At 55.2% G+C, this 19958-nt stretch overlaps 1 protein-coding gene across 2 annotated transcripts; it reads left to right on the forward strand.

The window, feature by feature from the left end:
• The first annotated feature begins 2059 nt into the window (after nucleotides 1-2059).
• On the forward strand, nucleotides 2060-18902 carry EMX1 (empty spiracles homeobox 1). Of its 2 annotated transcripts, none has more exons than XM_007109669.3 (3): nucleotides 2060-3086; nucleotides 9198-9382; nucleotides 18340-18902. In XM_007109669.3, the coding sequence occupies exons 1-3, from the start codon at nucleotides 2060-2062 to the stop codon at nucleotides 18505-18507; spliced, it is 1380 nt and encodes a 459-aa protein (XP_007109731.3). In that variant the 3' UTR covers nucleotides 18508-18902. The 2 variants fall into 2 exon arrangements, with proteins under 2 accessions (XP_007109731.3, XP_023989378.1); XM_024133610.2 differs by having other exon boundaries at nucleotides 2672-3090; nucleotides 9202-9382; nucleotides 18340-18514.
• Nucleotides 18903-19958: the final 1056 nt, after the last annotated feature.

A 19958-nucleotide genomic window follows, 5' to 3' on the forward strand; every position in this document is an offset into this window, starting at 1 on the left:
AAGGGAAGGAGTTATTATGAAGGCCCATGGATTTACATAGGGAGATGTATACCCAGAGCAAGACGATGAAAGTAGATGTGGCCAGTGTACATATGTCTAGAAATGGCCCAGGAGATTCCAAGCTCCTCTACCTGCCCAATTTAGTGAGTCAATGTCCAGCCTCGAGGTGGGGTAGGAGGTGGGGGCCTGCAGCTAGACAGGTGAGGTTCATCTCCGCTAGGGGCATGAGGCCCTGGGGCCGAGTTTAACTAGATCCGGCTCCTGTCTTGTCGGTCACAGGCCCAAGCACTCGGCCTGTCGCCACCAGAGCACAGGCCCAGGCAATGCTTATCCAACTAAACCCGCGCCCCTGTGGGGACCTTGCTCCAACAAAACCCCCGTTGTCTCCTTCCATATAGAACGAAAATCTCGCTCTATGTCTTTGCGCAGCTCCGCACCCTCGCCACCCCAGCGATATGGCCTGGTTAGGTCCCTGTCCCCACTGTGGGGAGCTTCTCCTTATCTAGGACTGAGGATGGCGCAAAGGGAGAGGGGGCAGAAATAGAGGAAAAGGGGGGGGGGTGACGGTTGGGAAGGAGGCAAGGGGTAAAGTGACAGAGAGCCTGAGACAGGAACGGGAGAGAGGGAGAGACCAGCACAGTGAGCAAGAGAGATCCAGAGAGGCCAGCAAAAGAGACACAGGCTCTCGCTACGAATTCCTTAATGATTCCTTCCTCAGGCGTTTCTGGGGCGCCTCCGAGGTGCTCGGCCCGGGTCTGCTCAGGTCGCGAACGGCTGCAGGGTGCGGCAGTCTCACCCCCACCCCCTCGCTGTCCCCTCCCCACCTAGCCCAAGGGGGCCGGAACGGTTTCGGCGCGGGGGCTTTTCGGAGCAGTCGAGTGGAAAATAGACTTTAACCCGCTTTGTGGCAACAAGGGCGCCCGGAGCGCTCTCCTGGGCCGGGGCTCCGGGCGTTCAGGCGGGCCACTCCCAAGACCCGGCCTGGAGTTCTTGTAGAGTCTCGCGGAACGAGGACCTCCTGGCCTCGGGGCGCCGGGAGACCCGGCCCCGATCCACGCACCCAGGCCGCGGCCAGGCCGCTCTGACTGACCCGGGCAGCAGCGAGGAAGCGGATCGGCCTGTAGTCCCCTTCTCGTTGTGCGCTGTCAGGGTCCCCGTCCCAGCTTCCCTATCACCGCCTAACGCCCTCCTAGGCCTGGATGCGGTGTTTTCCTGCGGCCTGGAAGGCCCGGATGAAAAAGTTTTCTGAGTATTGGTTCTCCTTCCCAACTGCCCTCTTATCCCCGGGGAATTAGTGCACGAAATGGAAACTGGCTGGAGTAGTACGCTGCTCCGCGGGCGCTGGGGGAAGGTGGGGGTCGGGGGAGGCCAGGCGGCCGCTATGTTCCCGGGACGGCCGGTATGTCTTCTTGGGGATGGCTTTAGACTGCTCGGCCACCTCCAATTTAAGACAGTGTCTTCAAGGCCCCGGCCTGGCCTGGCCCACCTGCACCTGAGCCCCACGACCAGAGAAGAGGAGGAAATCAGATCGCCCTGCGTCCCGGTGCGAGCCGGCCGCGGTGTCTGTGGCTGGGCCAAGGAGCTCCTTCCAAGCCCTGAGAACGGCAGCTTGATGACTGCAGGGGGACCGCTCCGCTAGCTCCTCCAGCGCCGTCCCCGGCCCGGGCCCTTGTGAAAAGAATTGCGCGACCCCTTTCCGGAGCTGTCACCCATAACGCCCAGAAAACGCGAAACCTCACGACCAAGGCCGCGGCTTCAGACTGTGGCCCAGGAGACGGATGGTGGGTGATCCCGAGGGTCCTGGAGTCCAGGGGAGCAGGGAGCTGGTTCTCGGGAGAACCTATTTGTTGGACTCCAAACACCCACATTCCACTCGGATCCAAGTTATCTGAGAACTGAAACGACATCCCGGGACGAACTGGAGAGGGTTCAACTGATTTACCCACTGGGGACTGGGGTTGGAGTTTCTCCCAAGCCCCAGGCCCCTTATACGCCACCTTCGGCTCCCGCGTGGGTTGAGACGGTTGCCGCGGCAGCCAGACTCTGCTAAAGGGCGGAGATGCGAGAAGACGCGAGATGGGGAGGAGGCCTAGATCACCCCGCACAAGCTCCAGTCCGGTTTTTGCCTCCGACTGCTTGCTCCGTCCCCACCCTCTGTCCCTCGCCCCGCCCCGCCCCGCCCCCCACCTTGGGGCAGGTGAGCCGCGGCCAATGGGCGGGCTCGGGGCAGGTGCCCGCTAACTCTCGCCTCGCCTCGCGGTGGCCGAGCCAGGGCTGGACAGTGCTGGGAGGACCGGGGGCGGGGGTCGGTCCTGGCTGGACTCGGGAGGGAGGGGGCCGGGCTCAGCCCCCAGGCCGTAGAGGCAGCTCGCAGCATCGCACGGAGCCCGCTCCAGTGCCGGCGCCGGGAGCTGCCCGCTCGGCCGCAGAGGCCGGCGAGCCTAGCTGCGCGCCGTGGCCCGACTCTCCGTTCACTGGCCCGCACACCCCTCGCCTCTCCGCGCCTGGCTCGTGGGCAGGGGCTGAGCGCGGGCGGGCGGGCGGGGGAGGTGAGGGGTGCTGGTGTGTGTGCATGTGCCTGGCTGGGTGCACACCCCGCACGGCGGCGGCGCCAGGACGCGGAGCGCTCCCCAGCGCCCGGCTGCCTCGCTCGGCTCTGGCGGCCGCGACCATGTTCCAGCCCACAGCCAAGCGCGGCTTTACCATCGAGTCTTTGGTGGCCAAGGACGGCGGCACCGGCGGGGGCACTGGCGGCGGGGGTGCAGGCTCCCATCCCCTGGCGGCGGCCGCCTCGGAGGAGCCGCTCCGGCCCACGGCGCTCAATTACCCTCACCCCGGCGCGGCCGAAGCGGCCTTCGTGAGCGGCTTCCCCGCCGCCGCGGGCGCCGGCCGCTCGCTCTACGGCGGGCCCGAGCTCGTGTTCCCCGAGGCCATGAACCATCCTGCGCTGACCGTGCACCCGGCGCACCAGCTGGGCGCCTCCCCGCTGCAGCCCCCGCACTCCTTCTTCGGCGCCCAGCACCGGGACCCTCTGCACTTCTATCCCTGGGTGCTGCGAAACCGCTTCTTCGGCCACCGCTTTCAGGGTGAGTGCCCACGTTGTGCCCGCCTCGGCGGCCGGCCGGCGCCCGTGCTGAGGTGGCGCGGGGAGGCTCGGGGGCGTGCGGGGCCGTTCAGAAGTTGTTGCCGATGAGGCTGCGGGTCTGCAAAGGCCGATTCTTAAGCAGGAACGAGCCACGCCAGATCCATCCGCGCTTCTGCCGCGTTGGGTTCCCTCCCAGAGAGAGCCAGGTTGGGACCTCTAGGCTTTCCCACGAACGATGCCGGTCCGGACGCCAATCCCGGGCTCATCCTTGGAGCCTCTCCTGGTCCTCTCTGCGGCCTGCCTTAATCTCTCCTGGCTGAGCCAGTCCCATCCCAGAGAGCGCAGCGCCTGCCGCCCTGCCTGCGACCCAGCTGGACCTGGGACCATACTTCGCTCGCATTTCCACCACCAACTCCCAGGGATCCGCCTTCGCCGGCGCTTGGAGGCAGGGGAAAGTCCACCTGCGTGCCCCGGGTCTGTGGGAAGAAGGGGCAGAGGGGAGGGCAAACTGGAGAGTTAATGTTCAGTGTTGAGTGCTCTGCTGTCTTGGGATGTTTGTCAGCAACCTCGACCCGACTTCTCCAAGTCACGCGTGCTTCTCGGACCTAGGATGGAAAGGTTTGCAATAGCAAGCTGGCTTCCTCCGCCGCTCGCCGACTCCGGGAACCCACCGTCTGCTGGGGGACCAACAGCAGTCCTCCTAGGCAGGGGGCGGGGGCAGCGGGCTTTTAAGGTCCTAGGCAGTCCGAGCCCCCTAGTCTGTACTGGGCAGTGGGTTTGCTAAAGAAGATCCCCCACTGGTCTCGGTCTCTCTCTCTGTCTGTCTCTGTCTGTCTGTCTCTCTCTCTGTCTCTCTCTGTCTCTCTCTGTCTCTCTCTCTCAGACCTACCAAATGACCCAGCAATTTCACTCCTGGGTATGTATCTGAAAGAAACAAAAACACTAATTTGGAAAGATACATGCACCCTGTTGTTCATAGCAGCATTATTTACAATTGCCAAGATATGGAAACAACCTAAGTGTCCATCAAGAGCTGAATGGATAAAGATGTGGTGTATACACACACACACACACACACACACACACACACACACACACACACACACAGGTTTCAATGATCTGACTTTCCCAAAAGAAAGAGTTCCATTAGTTGGAGTTCGTTTTCTTCTTTGAATTTGTTGGAGTTTTTCTTTTCTTTCTTCTTCTTCTTCTTTTTTTTTTTTTTGGAGTGTCCTTAATTTGTGCAGTAATTGGTTTAGTTTCCGGTTTTATTTTGTTAGTGTAGACCGGACCTCAGTCTTATGAGGTTCCATGACTCAGAGGTAGGTAACCCTGATTTTAGCAAAACAAATGAAAAGGATGTGGCTAGAGCTTTGGCTCCTGGAGCTAATCCGAGGGTAAACTGGGTGTACACAGTCAAAATAAACTGGATATTGGGTACAATTATCTAGATAACAGAAGAAAAATGATCTCTTGAAGCTTTCGCTATAGCTGCTTAACTGTTTTCACGGAAAGCCGCTTTCCCGGGCCCCAATTTGTCAGACAATTTTCTCAGTCCCATCTGGCCAAAGGATACTGACCCAACAGATCCCACAAAATAAGATAATGTAATTATTTGAGCAAGAATCTTTGTGGGCAGTTTTGTCTGCCCTGGGGATTTCAAAGATTTGCCCAAATCATTGTGGGGGGGGAGGGGGAAGCCTATGGTGTCAGCCGCTATGGGAAAGAAACCTGTCAATTAAAATATATGTTTACTGGTAAAATGAAGTATTATTTAAAATTGAGCAAACCACCTCGGTCCTACATGGACTGGGTCCCCAGCCTGGGTCTCTAAACCTCGCGACCGCGGGCCAGTTTGAGAGTCGCGGCTGTTTGTGAACCTTCAGGCCCGGGGCGGCGTAGGGACCAGTGGTTAAGAGGCTAGTAGAGAGACAGGGGCTCGGAGAAGAGGGCAGAGCTGGTCCTGACCCCTGTGGTCTCTGCTCACTCGGAGATGGCCTCCCGGCGACGCCCTCGGCTTTGGACCCGGCGCTCCACGCCCTCCGCGCTACCTTTCCCGCCTCTGGCTTCGCCCGCGCGGGCTTAGGGTGCGAGGGCCGGGGGCGCCAAGCGTCGGGGGCGCCTTGCGAGAGATCCGGCTCCAGCTCTGAGCATCCCCAGTCAGGCGAGGCCGAATAAATCCTCCGCAAAACCCTCTCGGAATTTACCGCCTCTCCCTGAGCCGTCAGTCCCGGCGGGCACGTTGTCGAGTTGCAAAAACGGTTGCATTTTTCTCCCAAGAACTGTTCCTGGACGCGGAGATGGAGCCAAATGTGGTCGCATTGTTGAACACGGAATCCGTTGGGCACTGAAGGACTTTTCGAATCCTAAGAAGTTTTGGCTTCAGGGCCGGTCATCGTCGGGGCAGACCCCTGCGGCCCGGGCGCCCTTGAGTCCTGCGATCCCGCGGGCCCTCGGGGCTACGAGCCGAGCCATTTCAGGCCCTCCGGCGCCGCGTTTTCTAGAGAACCGGGTCTCTGCGATGCTCATTTCAGCCCCGTTTTAATGCAAGAAGCGAAACCCTACACGAACGAAAAGGAACACGTCTACGCTCTGTGCGCTGCGCTCTCCAGCAGCGCGGTCCCGGCGCGCGGGGAAGCGGCTTCTTCGCTGAGCGAGGCGGTGGGAGAGGAGAAGCCAGCGCGGGATGGTCGGCACCAGGCGGCGGGACGCCGAAGACGGGGGCGGCTTTCGAGGCCTGAAGGGGAGGAGCTGGCGGAGACGACGAGTTAGCCGCACTTCGGTGCTATTTCCCCCGGACAGCAGGAACTTTCCAGGCCGAGGAGCAGCGTCGGGAGGGGGCCGTGGGAGACCAGGCCCTCTGGGACTGGTGGTGGTAATGGGCCGGTGCTTCAAAGGGCGACTTTGTTCCGGCAGGAGGAGGGGGAAAGAGGTTATCTCCATTGCCGGGCGGGCCTCTCCGTCTGGTAGCCCCAGGCCCTCCGCCCCGCCATCCGGCCCAGAGCCCCCAGTCTGCCTCGGCCTCTCCAGGAGGGACTGCAGCTCGAGCCCCGGGCCTTCGAATCCCTAGCTCCCACCTCCTGCCTCCTCACTCCTGGGAACCTCCGTTGCTAGGTCCCAGCCAGTGCCTTAAGGGGGCCCGCAGAGAAGGCTGGAGGAAAACGGGGCGGGTGGGGTACAGTTACTAACTCCAGGGAAGACTAAGCCAGCCCCTTTTCCACTTTTCCACCTGTCCTTGTCTGAAACTGACAGCCCACTCTCAGAGCCCAGAATTATTGCATCTAAACAGGCCACACCGCAACCCAGTCCCAAGCTTGTTCTGCCCTTGTGATCCAATTAAGGGAAACTGAAGCCTTGGTAGGGACGTTTGAGGCCCCCTCTCCATAGGTCAGAGTGAGAGTGGCCCAGGCTCATAGGCACCACCCTAGTTCTTACACAAACATGCAGCTATTGGTGAGTTTCTCAGTTTTGTACTAAACATACTCTTCCTTACAGGAAAGAGCCCTGATTCTTTTGAAATCAAATCTGTCATCACTAATCAACATCTTGAATACTTTCTTCTGGCCTCTGCTTCTTCTTGGTTGGGTCAGAAGGACCCCTGTGTTTCTGCACATGCAACGCAGACTACAGGATACATGCTATCTGTCCCTTCAGGGCATTACAATGAACTGGGGCTATTCTCTCTCCAGTTGAGGGAGACCTCAAGCAACCTACCTTTCCCCTAAAATAGCCTGACTTGAAGCAAAGAGACGTGTATGTCAGGAGCTTGTTGCTTCCATCCTCCACTTTGGGTTTATAAAGACAAACATAGAGAACTCTACCACACAAGTGACCAACACACACCACGAAATTACAAAATAGCCATCGAATCACACACTCTGAGGCAGGCTGCAGTCCTGCTTTCTCAGCCCCACACTACTCTTCACACTTCTGCATCCATTCACTCACAACTCCCCGGTCTCTCCACACTGCCACTTCACTTCTGACCAATCTGGGCCAGTCAAGCTGCTGAGGCCAAACCCTGCAATCACAGGGGTGGGCTTTCTCTCCCTCTTCAGCTCATTTGTCCAGAGGAAACCACTGTTGGTATCTGACGTGTGCTCAGAATGCTGTTGTGTTTTTGAGGCAATTTATTTTAACATCAGGAAGAAGCGTTTGCTTCCCACCCACCTCTCTCACCTACCTCCGGCCTATCACACTGGCCCTCACTTGAGGCCTTAATCCTTCTTATTCCCACCTGGATCATTCTCCTCCTTTCTCTCCCTCTTACCCCTCTCTGCCAGACCGCCTCCCCTGATCATCTGTCCCCTCCACCACCACAAGCTAAATTTCTCTTCCTTCTGTCAGGCCTGAGAGCCCTGGATCTGCCCCCACCTTGAAGGGCCCAATGGGCAGGGTGTCCTCCCTCCATCTTCCTATGATGTGATCCTACTCACTTTTATAGCAGCACAGATCCAGCCACTTGAAATGGATAAGGTGACTGGAAGTTAGTGGCTTCTCCCTCTCAGGCAACTCTGTCTCCCCCCAGGCACTAGCTTCTCATTCCTAGGCAATGCTGTTCCACAGAAAACCCCAGCAATAAAGTTTGCCTGTGTAGGTGTCCAAAGCCCATGGACGTGGAGAAAGTCATGTCAGGCAGTTTCCACCAGCAGAGGGATATGAACAGTTACCTGGAGAGGTTTAGCCATAGCATCTCAATTATGTGCCCTTGCTTCACTTACAGAGATATTTCCAGAGATGGGAGATCTCAACCGAATTATCCAAACAATTGCCTTAAAAAATGAAACAACAAATCAAATTGAGTCAAACCAGTGGCCATTTCTGAAGAAATTAATTGGATCAGTCAATCTCAACAACTAACTGTCAAAACATTTCATCTAGTGCTCTGCATTGTTGGTGGGTCAGGGTACTGTTATGTGCCACTGCATGAGGCTCCGTGGATGATGTTAGGGCCTGTTTCCAGTCTTGTTGGCATGTGCAACCAAGCCAGAGGTGGTGTGAAGGCCTAGTGGGGGGTCCACTGAGACTGGGACTGTGGGTGGAAGCTAGTTTCACTTTTGTAGTTCCTGACCCCACCACCTGAGCCCCATCCAGCCCAACGTCAGCCCCTCCTCCTGCATGTACGAGCTGAGTCCCCATGATGGCCAACATTTGCCAAGGGACAGTTGCACTCTTTGAAAATCCTGTATGGTAGATAGGAGAAGAAGACAGTAAGTAGGGAGGCTGGAGCATGTATTTACACACACCCATGCAGAAACCAGTATATCTATATCTATATATATTAGAGAGAAAATGACGTCTAGATATTTATACACATGTTTCTTCGGTAGGGGATTATTCAGGGATGAAGCAAGGCCTTTTTCCACCAGAGAGCAGTAAGTCTCCTGTGGGAAGAGGATTTTACCTGAAGGCCTGAGGGGAGAGAGGTGGGAAAGCCGGGAAGAAGAAACCTAACTTTAGACCTCCAGGTGCTGCCTGGACGTTGACTTAGCCCCTAGCCTATTTTTACCACTTGCAAGGCAGAGCCTTGGCTTGTTGGAAGTAATTTTCTATGGGCTAGTAGCCTGAGCATTTAGTTGCAAGGCTGGTTTAAGCAGGTGTGAAGGGAGAGTTCCTGGGATACCCTCTAGTTGTTGAATCTGTATTTGGTAGGGGGATGCCTAACAACTGTCTGTTCCCCTTTTACCACTCTCCTGACACCCAGCCCCGTCTCTGCTCTTGGTCCACTTTGAGGGAGACATGACGGGGCAAGCCGACAAAAAGAGGTTCCCAACTCCTTGGCCTCTTAGGTTGCTCCAGGCACTGTGGGCCTGGGCCCACCTCCTGGCCTAACAGTGATCCGCAGCGCTGCGATTCCGCGAGGCCCCCTCAGCCGGGTGGCGTTGGGAAGGGGAGCGGACTTACGGAAGGGGCGGCAAAAGAGAAAGAGGAGAAGTGCGTGTGTCAAGGGCTGGAGAGGGCATCGGAGCGGCGCTCCGGAGCGTGTGCGAGAGCGCGGTGCGATGGGTAGCTTGGCCGGCTCCCGCGGGCGGCCCGTCGGCCGGGCTGCGGCTCACGGCGCCCTTCTCTCTGTCTGTATCTGCGTGTGTTGCCGTCGGCGGCGCGGCCGCAGCGAGCGACGTGCCCCAGGACGGGCTGCTTCTGCATGGCCCCTTCGCGCGCAAGCCCAAGCGGATCCGCACGGCCTTCTCGCCCTCGCAGCTTCTGCGACTGGAGCGTGCCTTCGAGAAGAACCACTACGTGGTGGGCGCCGAGCGGAAGCAGCTGGCCGGCAGCCTCAGCCTCTCCGAGACGCAGGTAATGATCCGCGCTGCGCCCGGGGGCCAGGTGGAGGGGGGGCCCGGAGCGGCCGGCCTCGACCCCAGCCTTCCCCAGCTTCTCCCGCTACCCCTGCGGCGCCCCCGTCACGCCTGTCTTCCCTCCGACTGTATGCAGCCTCGAAGAGGCCACAGGACTTTTATTAAGCACTAAGGACCCACGTTAGTGGGAGGTTGGGATCAAACCTTATCCCGACCCCACTCCCATAGCCCATAGGAGGTGCCAGTTGCCAGAAGGCGGCTGGCGCCCTCGGGAGCCGGCCGAGCGCGGAGCTCCCAAGCCGCGGTCACTCCGCGCCCACCCGGGCCCTCTGGCGCCGTCTCAGCCCTGCGGTTACTGCAGCCCTTCTCCCGCCACTGTTCCGGGGGCGCTCAGGGGTGTGTGGGATGCCCAGGCCCGTCTCGTACTGGCTTCGCTGCTGTGCAGGGGCAAAGCCGGCGGAGGCCTCGCTGTCCCCCAGCGGGTGTGCTGTGGGGAGAAAGCCCACGTGTCCTCAGGCTATAAACATCAGAAGCAGAGGATTAGGCGGGAGCGCGCAGCCCTGCTGGGGGTCCAAGGGGGGCACTGATCTCTGCCCAGCCCGGCTGGCAGGGCTCTGAAACTGTGGCGTGTGTGCGCGGGCGTTGGCGGGGCCTGGGAACGGTGGGAAAGCAGACTCTGGTACTCGGGACCTGTTTCCAATCACTTGAAGGGCTGTTGCATTGGGGAGGGAATAAACTGCAATGGAGTTGAAGGGGTTTGAACTGGGTGAAATTACAATCACCACGTAGTATTTTTGTAATTGATAATTAGAAAAAGAATTTAAAGAACTAGAAGGGAATTATAGGGAGGCAGATTTGGGTTTATTGTAAGTAAAGACTTTGCCATAAATAAATGCTGTCTGGAAGCACCGCTAAGCTCTTAGTCCGCCCGGAGTCCAACGCGCGGGGGTGGCTGGCTGCTGCCCTGGAGGCGGATTTCAGTATCTGAATGGGCTCCGGGAGACCTTAACTCCCTTCTGTCCCTGACAGCGCCCAGATTTGCAAAGAGAGAGGTCGGCTGGCGCGGCCCAGCAGCTCTCGCCCGCCGGCATTTCATCTTCCGCTCCCCTTTCTACTCGCCTCGCCCCTCTTACACCCCACCATCCTCCACCCTAGTCCTGGACAGTGAGAAGGCGTCCGGCTGGAGGTGGGGGTGGGGTGTGTGTGCAGCCTGGGGTCTCCCGGGTAGCAGTGAGGATAGATGGAAGGCGTCGTGGGGGAGTCCAAACCCAAACTTCGTCCCCAGCATCCTGCAGCCCCGACCTCACTCTTTGCCGCTCACGTCGCATTTTGGTATCTATTGTCCTATCTATCTGATGCCCTATTTCATCAATGCATTGCTCCCATCTCCGCGGCAGGACCCGGGCTTTTTCAGATTTGCTAGCTGCGCTGTTCTAACTGCAGAGATAAAGCTTACAAAACAACGGACTTAATTTTAAAAACGTTTTAAAGAAAGATGTGTTTTTTAAAAAAAGAAGTTAATAAAATAATACCCCCTTTTCCCTCTTGTCAAACAGTGTTTTAAAAATTGTTGTTTAAAACAAGGTGTCAATTTAAGAATGGTATTTATAGTTAACTTCATTTTTAAAGTATTAGTTATTAAATTTTAATTGCAGAAGTGTAAGAAAACAAAACCGTTTATAAGACCACCACCCACAGATTAACACTTGTTGAAATAATGTCATTGTTTTTAAACTTTCAATTTTTTAGCTCAGCCAGAGCATTTTTAATTGACTTTCTTTCAACTGAACCTATATGCCTGTCAATATTTGCTCCTAACAATGCCAGTTAGTAAACCCAATGATTTTCTCTTTCATTTTTATTATAAGGTGCTTAGACATATATTTAAAACAAAACCAGATAGAAAATAAAATGTATCCAGCTTCACTAACGATCAAAACGCATGGCTAATCTTGTTCCATCTATAAATGAGCTGGTTAAGCATATGAAACAAACAAACAAAATAATAGAACTGTGGGAGATTTAAGCCTGAGAAACCTCCTTGTAGAGTCCTGTCTTTCCAGGTGAGGCCTTTGAGATGGAGAGATGAACTAGGCAGCAGAGCACCCCATGCAGGCAGATGGGATTTCAGTATCGGCCTCCCTGCTAACTGACTGTGTGACCTTGGGCCAGTTACTCAACCTCTCTGAGTTCTGTTTTCATCATCCATAAAATAGGTTGTTTAAGGATTAAAGGCACCTAATATGAACTCAAATAAGATTAATTCTCATCCCCAGTGCTTCCCTTCCTTTTGTTGAAAGTAATATGTCAAATTAGTGTTATAATAAGATCCAAACCTGGAATTCCTGACTCTTAGTTCAGTCTTTTTCATCAGCAGAGCTGTCTTTCTGTCCCTCTCGTAACTATCATTAAGACCTAGGCTATATAACTAACTAATTATCTATTTATCTCTCTGTATTTGCCAGGCAGGCTGACCTGTCATTTCTAGCTATCAGCTATTTGTCAAGCATCAGTCACTCCCATCAGCCCCCTGCCATCTACTTCTACTGTCAATATCTATATTCATCTCTCACAGAGAGCTATTTTATATCTAGCCATGTACTTCTGTCTGCTTTCATTAAACTGCCTCTGCAAAGCTGGTTAATTTATATTTCCTATTTTTTATTAATTCTATCTTCTTCTTAACAATAATTCCTATTCACCCAACTGTTGATTATCTCTTTATCATCTACTCTGTTTTACCTTCTGTATATCTGCCATCCATCTCAAACTTCCATCTCTATAGATCTTTAGCAGCTGACAGTATATGCATATGTCTGTAATGGTTATCATCTCATCAGCTCTCACTTTGTCTTCTTTTTCTGGGCCTCAGTTGCTGATCTGAAAGATTGAATGAAATGAACTCCAGGGTTCTTTTCAGCCCTGAGCTTCTGGCTCATCTATATTCTACTTGTCTGTAGTTCTGTATAATCCCTCCTCCAAGTTCTCAGAACTCACAGCATATCTCCCGCATATCATAATATTTATAGGACTTTGCTATTGTTTAATAATCTTCCATGTCCAAATGTCAGTCTGTACACTGGTTGCTTCCATCTCTCAAAGAAATCTTAAAATGCAGATTCCTGGACCTTGCTCAGGAGATTCTCTTAGGAGTTCCAGGATGGGACCCAGGAGAGTTTTTAAAACAGCTCTCTGGGGCTTCCCTGGTGGCGCAGTGGTTGAGAGTCCACCTGCCGATGCAGGGGACACGGGTTCATGCCCTGGTCCGGGAGGATCCCACATGCTGCGGAGCGGCTGGGCCCGTGAGCCATGGCTGCTGGGCCTGCGCGTCCGGAGCCTGTGCTCCGCAACGGGAGAGGCCCGCATACCGCAAAAACAAAACAAAACAAAACAAAAAAAACAGCTCTCTGCGTGATCCTGATAAACAATAGGCCTGAGCATCTCAGCTCTGGTAGGCAGAGGCCAAGCCTTCCTATTTCTTGCAGTGCTCCAGGGCCCAGCTCAGTGACCAGCAAAAAGTAGATGCTCCATAAATATGTATTGAGTGAACGGGCAAGTTTCTCTTGATTGTATACTTATCCATATGTTAACTTTATCAGTCATTTCCCTCACTCTCTGCTGTCACTGCTCCCTTTCTGTCCCTCTCCTTCTATCATTCCCTTACACTTTCATAGCTGATTGTTGATCTAGATGATCGAATTTTATTTACCAGTTCACGGATAAAACTTCTGGGAGTGTTAAGCAGATTGGTGTGGGGGTCTTAGTTCAGAGTTCAGGGGTGTCTGCATGCCCAAAGCTCTAGCATGGGATATTGGGGGTGGGCAACCTGAGATGCTTTGTTGGGGTAGGGCTATAGTTTGGTTGCGTGTGGGGTATTTGTACTGGGATGGCTGTGGGTTAATCCAGGAGGTGGAGGGAGGGGCCCTGGGCAAGGGCTAGGTCTTCCTTCTGGCTCCAATTATTTGCTCCTCACTGTTGTGCAGCCCAGGAGTCTGACTGGAGTGAAGCCCATCTGAGTAAGCTTCAATCCTGTTGGCTGGTGGGGCAGACTCGGGCCTGGGTCAGATCAGAGCCTCGAGTGTGTGTGCGTGTGTGTGTGTGTGTGTGTGTGTGTGTGTGTGTGTGTGTGTGTGTGCGCACACATAATGGGTGTATGTAACATATGTATGCCCATAATGTGGAGCACATGTGGGCTTAGTGTGATCCATGCCCAAAGGTCAGGTGCTATCCTATGTACACATGGCATGGAGTGCCTCTGTGAGCTTCTGTGCATGCGTGGGGAGGGGCACATTAGTTTTGGGGGGAGTGAGAGAAAGCATTTGGTTGCTTCAGCTGATTGGTTAGTGTTTCCAGCTGCTCCTCCAGCTCTGAACAGTTCAGGAGGTGTTTCTTGACCTTCCCTGGCTCAGTTTAGCTGAGCTAAACTGAGGGAAAAGCATGCAGAAATGTGGTGTCTTGGCCTTGGAGATACCTCATGCGGTGCCAGGGCATGTGAGGGGTGAGTGACTGGAGCCCCATTGAAGCCACAGCTGTGGACTGAGGGAGTCAGAGGAGAGCTGCATCGGTGGAAGTCTCCTGGGAGGCCGCAGACATGCAAGCCTTGGAGGGATGTGTAGGTTGGTGGGAAGAAAGGGGAGGCTTTGGGATTAAGACGGAGCAGGAGCTGTCAAGTCTGGCTACCTTCTTGGGTCCCGAGAGCATGGGTGGTGGGGTCTTAGGAGGCAGGAGTGTGTGGTCACCTGCCTATAGGTTTTTCCCCCCAGGGGCATGGTAAGAAGACTTCCTGCCTGGAATATCTGCCTTTTGGGAGATGGCTGAGAGGGAGATATCCTAGGGACTTGAATTTTAGGGAAAGGTTACTAGCTCACTGTGTGTTCTGAGATGGACTCATCCCTTCTCTAAGTCTTGGCTCTTCTCCAAGAACTTCTGCACCTCTGAAGCTCCGGGAGTCCAGTGGGAGGCAGGAGAGGGCACGGGAGATAAGGGAGACTGGAATGGTTCTCTGAGGGTGTGGTCCTGAGCGAGCAGGCAAATCTTGTGATGTCTCCCTGAGAGTGAGGGCAAGCATCCAGGGTGGACTGAGAGAGGAGGAACCAAGAAAGCTCAGGAAGAGTTAGAACTCTAGTTGATGGGGAGTCAGCGGTGACCTCAGTTTGGTGGGGTGAGGGTTGAGCCTAGCATGGCATTGGGCTTGACACTGAGAGCGGGAACAGGTCACATGATCAAATGTTAGGAAGTGGATCCCAGTGGAGAGGGCAGGGAGGTGAGCAGGCTGAGGCGTGGCTTGACTGATGTCGCTAAGCTTCTTTCTAGTATGAGGACTTTCTCTGTGTCTGAGGATGACAGACTAGGAGGACACAGACTTAAATTAAAACGGAAGAGACAACGGTAGGACATAAGGAGGAACTTCTTGTACCAGAGTTACAAGACTCAAATGTCTCCTGATAGAGGTTTCTGAACTCCTTGATGAGAGGACAGGTATTCACCTGAAAGTATGCAGGGGCCAGGAGCCATGGACTCTCCCATTTGGGATGGGCTAAGATGGGGAGTGGTGGAAAAGAAGGGACCCAGACCTGGTTCATTCAAAGATAAAGGCTGAAACATTGGCTGGAGTTGTAGTTTGCTTGTTTGTAAGTTCATTTGTCCATTCACTCATGCACGTCTTCGTGCATTAATGTGTACAGTGATCAATCTGCTAAAGCCTTAATGCCTTCATTCATTCATCCACAGCAGTTTTAGCTTCTTTATCCTACCTGACTCAAGCTGACCCTTGTCCCCTCAACAATGGATCTTCCTCTCCACCTCCACCCCCAGAAGTGGTTAATCCAATCCACAGCATGAAGAATTAAGAACTGACCCTCTTGTAGAAGTGTCCACTGAGCTAAGCCAAAAAAGGATCCCATCTCTGCAGCAGTTAGCACTTTCAAAACCCCCTTTCCAATTAGACCTCAATCCCTCTACCATTGATTTTCTCCTGTTTTCCAGGTTGGCCCAAGCGCCTCTTTCCTAGAGCATACATTGATTTTCTCCTGTTTTCCAGGTTGGCCCAAGCGCCTCTTTCCTAGAGCATAGGGCTAGGTCACTTCACCTCTGCCCCGCTGGCTGAACATACCTGGAACATGCCCACTGGGCCTCCAAAGCCAGCTAATACACCACTTTCGTTCTCCCGGTTCCCATACCATCTGATGGGGAGACAGAGGTTTGAGCAAATAAATTAACACATTGCTGGGGTCATTGTTACTGAGACAGAAAAAAGCACTAAGGAGTTACAGACAGGTGATGGGGCACATCCAGTCTAGGAACAAGGGAGCAGGGTTTCAAAGACTAAGTGAGAGTATTCCAGGTGGTGTAACTCAGACAAAAGTGGAGACTCTTGGAAGGATCTCGCTTATCAGAAAAACTGAGAGACATTGAGTGAGGTGGGGACTTGGGCGGCCACAAGGAACCTCTCTCTCCCCAAACCCAGAGGGCTCAGAGATGGGTGAGGGGTTCCTCCAGCCAGCACGCCAAGTGCGCCCTGGACTTGAAAGGTGAGTAGCGTGCCGGTGTTGAGGGGAGGCAGTGCAGAATAAGCAAGCCTCCTAAGGCCGCTCCCACTGTGCTGGTACCCACACAATGTGACCTGGTTCCTTTCTAGGTCCTCTGTCCTTTAGGGAAGGGGTTCTGGGGTGACCCTAGCATTGCCTGGCTGGGGTGTCACTCTTATCTCTTACTACATTCGGAGCCCAGTTCCTTTTCTTTTTCCAAATAAAGCAATTACTGGTAATTGTTATCAGTAATGCATTAAAGAAAAGTCAGAAGAGTGGAAAGAAGAAAGACAAGTCACCCATACTTTGGGTACATTTCCTTCTAGTCTTTTTTCCCCATGCATAGGCTTTGCTTTTCCATGGTTGTGATCACACTGTGCCCAAACTGTGCATCCTGCCGTTTTCACTGATATTACTGAGTCATAAGCATCCCCTTGTTATTACAGTCTTTGTAAACAGCATCTGGACACTCAGCCCAAGGCTGTTCTCCGGAAGATAGCCAGGCTGCCTGGGGAGAGAGCTTTCGTCCCTGTTTCTAGAGAGCTGCCTCCTTGACCCTAGTATTTTTCATGGAGAAAGTATTCAGAATTGCTTTTCATTTGTATGTACCAGGAAACCAGCCCTGGTGTGAAAACATACTCTGTGCCCTGTGCCCAAGAAGCGTTCCTTTTTGGGGCCAGTGATACCGGGCGAGAGGAGCAGCCTAGGTCCATCCCACTAGAGGCGAGTCTCCTTCTGGAAGGAGACTGGGGAGTGTGTGTGGGAGGGAGAAGGTGCAGAAAGGGGCCCTGTGTCCCTGGTGCTGCCCCAGATCACGCATCACCAGGCTGGCCATGCTTAGCCCTCAGCCAGCCCCTCGGGCTCTCAGGAACACCACCCCAGGCCTGAGTCACACACAAGCCTTGCACAGGAGGCTGGGCGAGCTTCCCCGCCTACGGGCTGGCACAGTCACAGTGGGCTCCAGGGCGGGAGGCAGGGGCCAAGCTGGCTGCCAAATGGTTGTGCCGAGAACCACCCAGGGCCCAGCTAGCCCTGTGCCCAAGGAAAGGTGGGCATGGAATCCAGAAGCCCTGCGCCTGGAGCATCTGCCATCCTCCCCATCTATCTGAGCTGGGACATGCAGGCAATGGGTTTGAAGCCAGCTCTGGAAATGAGGGAAGAAGGCCTTCCCTCACCTTCCACCAAGGCCAGGTACCTCATCTCTTCCTGTCGCTGGCTGGCTGCTCTGTGTGTCATTGACCACTGGCTGCCCTCACACCTATCCTCGTGCTCGAAAATCAACGGGCAAGGCAGATGGTACCATGGAAGCCCTGGGGAGGGGTGGGCTGTTGGAGGAGCCCTGGGTTGGGTCGGCTCCATGGAGGGGACAGAGGGGAGGGTCTGGGAAATGTGAGAGTGGGCCATGCTGGGCACGAAGCTACTCCCTGGGCCTGGTTGCCAGGCCTGCTTTGGCTGTCACTGCCTGGCTTTATGCCTACGGCCTGTGCTTTTCACCCATTGTCAGGGAGCAGGGTCAGAAGTGGGTAGTGTTCCTGAGGTTTGCCTTTAGGCCTGCCCAGGATTCAAGGATCTCCCCTCAGCAGTCACTGCTGCTGCCAAACCGGGGTGCTCATCGTCATTCCACACACATGACCTACCGCTCACCACCTGCATGGGCACCGTGGATCACTCCAGCTGCAGCTGGCTAAACCTACCTGCTTTTTAAATGTGCTGTCATTTCAGGAAACCATCCATGCCTCATAACCCTGCCCTTCGGCACCACCTTCCCCAGAGACCCTCTGGAATTCCACCTGAGGTTGCTAAGACGGGGTCCTCTGGTGAAACGGACTAACCTAGACAGCATGAGAAGTTAGAGCCTCGAGCAGCAGGGTCCGTGACCCTAGGAGTGCTCTGGCTGTCCTGGGCGCTGCTCTTGGTGTGGACACCACCTCCTGGTTATGTAGCCGCGTCCACTCTGCCTCTTTGTGCCACAAAGAGCACAGGGTTGCCCTGGGGGGTGGGGCTTACTCCAGGCCATCAGAACCCATGCGATGGCTTCTTGTATGCTCCCTCATTTACTGTTCACATCAACCCTGAGAAGGAGTAATTCTTAATCTCTTCTCTAAAAGCTGGTAGAGACCCAGGTCTCTGTGTTCCTGTGGTTACAGGAACCAGGATGCTTGGCAGTTCCATGACCCCCTCCCTTCCCCCTGTTGAGGGGACAGGAAAACGGCCGCTCTCTGGCCCACCGTGCCCTCTCCCTGGCCCCCCTCATCTGCATCTGGAAGGGCAGACCTCCAGACGCATGAGGTGGCACCGGCCAAAGGAGGCAACCCTGGCCTCGGTTTCCCCCTCCGGCTCCCAGCTCAGCCTGAGTGCTGAGGCCCTGGTGGCTGCCCTGGGGGCCTCCTGGGTGTTTCTCACCTGTGCCCCTCCCTCCCTGGCCCAGGTGAAGGTGTGGTTCCAGAACCGGAGGACAAAGTACAAGCGGCAGAAGCTGGAGGAAGAGGGGCCCGAGTCGGAACAGAAGAAGAAGGGCTCTCACCACATCAACCGGTGGCGCATCGCCACGAAGCAGGCCAGCGGGGAGGACATCGACGTCACCTCCAATGACTAGGGTGGGCGGTCACAACCCACGAGGGCGGAGTGCTGCTCGCTGCTGGCCAGGCCCCTCGGTGGGCCCGGCAGGACTCTGGCCGCTCCTTGGCCAGGCTGCGTGGAAGCCTCAGGTCACGGCCCCAGAGGGCTTGGAGCCTGGGGCCACCACCGACAGAGGGACAAGAAATGGGCTGGCTGAGGCCCGGGACTGCTCGACCTTCTCCTCAGAGAGCCTGCCTGCCTGAGCAGGCCGCAGGCCACTGCAGCCTCCCAGCCAGTCTCCATTTCTCTTATCTCCTTTTTGTTTTGATGCGTTTCTGTTTTAATTTATTTTCCAGGCACCCGCTGTAGTTCTTAGTGATCCCCTTGTGTCTCCCTTCCCTATGGGAATAATAAAAGTCTCTCTCTTAATGACACAGGCATCCAGCTCCAACCCCAGAGCCTGCGAGCCTGGCGTGGTGGATTCTGGCTCTGAGGGCCACTGGGGGGACTGGCAGAGCAAGCTTGTTCAGGGCCTGGGAGCCTGGGGTGGGGCCTTGGAGACTCAGTCCATGAACTCTTCTCCTTTCTTGGTGGTTGACCCTGGTCTCTAGCTTCAACTCCACAGCAAGAGAACCTGAGGCTGGCTAGATGTAGGGAAGGACCACCCTGTGTCTTGAGGGAGGCTATGCTCAAGTCTCTCCAAACTTAATGAGCAGTGGGGATCAGGCCCAGGTGGGTCGGGGAGGAGAGAGCGTCTGTACCTGCCCATGCGTAGAGCTCTGGTGGCTTCTCCAGTTGAGGGAAAAACAGAGGAAACGGGGAGTGTTGGGGGCTGGGTGGTGGGCGCACCGTTCACAGAGGCTGACAGTCCCTGCCTCAGGTCCTGGCCCCACCAGGATGCTCACCTGTCCCTGGAGAGCCCCCCTCACCCTCCCGGCAGATGAAAGCTTCAGATGAAAGCTCCGGACCTCGGGTTGAGGCCGAGCTCGCAACTGGTTCCCGAGGGCTCAGGGCCTCCCAGCCCGGCAAAGAGCTCAAGGCAGGGCCCGCTAATCTCTTTAGTTCATCTGCCTCCTTTGCCCACTTGTCTTTCCTGCTTGTCACACATCACGTTTTCCTTCATCCTAAGAAACAAAACCTGTATTCCTAACACCCTTTCCCTTACAATGTCCAGACCTGCCTCAACCTCTTCAGTTCCCTTGTGCTACCCAGCCCCTTGCTCTCCCTCCTCTGCCTCACCACTGGGCTGATGCTCACCCTTGTGGCCAGACTCCACACTTCCTGTCTGGCTTCACTGCTCCCCATCTTCTGGCCATTCCCTCCTAGGCTCCCCCACCCCTCCCTGCCTTCACTCCAGTACCTCTGACACCTCTTCCTGCCTTTCTGAGTCCTCCCCAGTCTTATCCCTGTCCCGTCGCCTCTGTCCACCTCGGGGTCAGTCCGTGCTCCTCCCGCCTCCCTCACTGTGTCCTCCGCCTGGGCCTTTGC

This window comes from Physeter macrocephalus, chromosome 12, assembly GCF_002837175.3.
Source record: "Physeter macrocephalus isolate SW-GA chromosome 12, ASM283717v5, whole genome shotgun sequence".
Classification (NCBI taxonomy): Eukaryota; Metazoa; Chordata; class Mammalia; order Artiodactyla; family Physeteridae; genus Physeter; species Physeter macrocephalus.

What these genes read in the sequence shown, in the direction of transcription:
- EMX1 (XM_007109669.3), top strand. Translation starts at nt 2,060, where the DNA reads ATGCGAGAAGACGCGAGATGGGGAGGAGGCCTAGATCACCCCGCACAA. An exon ending in CTTCGGCCACCGCTTTCAGG is followed by an intron (nt 3,087 to 9,197) that starts GTGAGTGCCCAC and finishes GCGCGGCCGCAG; the next exon opens with CGAGCGACGTGCCCCAGGAC. An exon ending in TCAGCCTCTCCGAGACGCAG is followed by an intron (nt 9,383 to 18,339) that starts GTAATGATCCGC and finishes TCCCTGGCCCAG; the next exon opens with GTGAAGGTGTGGTTCCAGAA.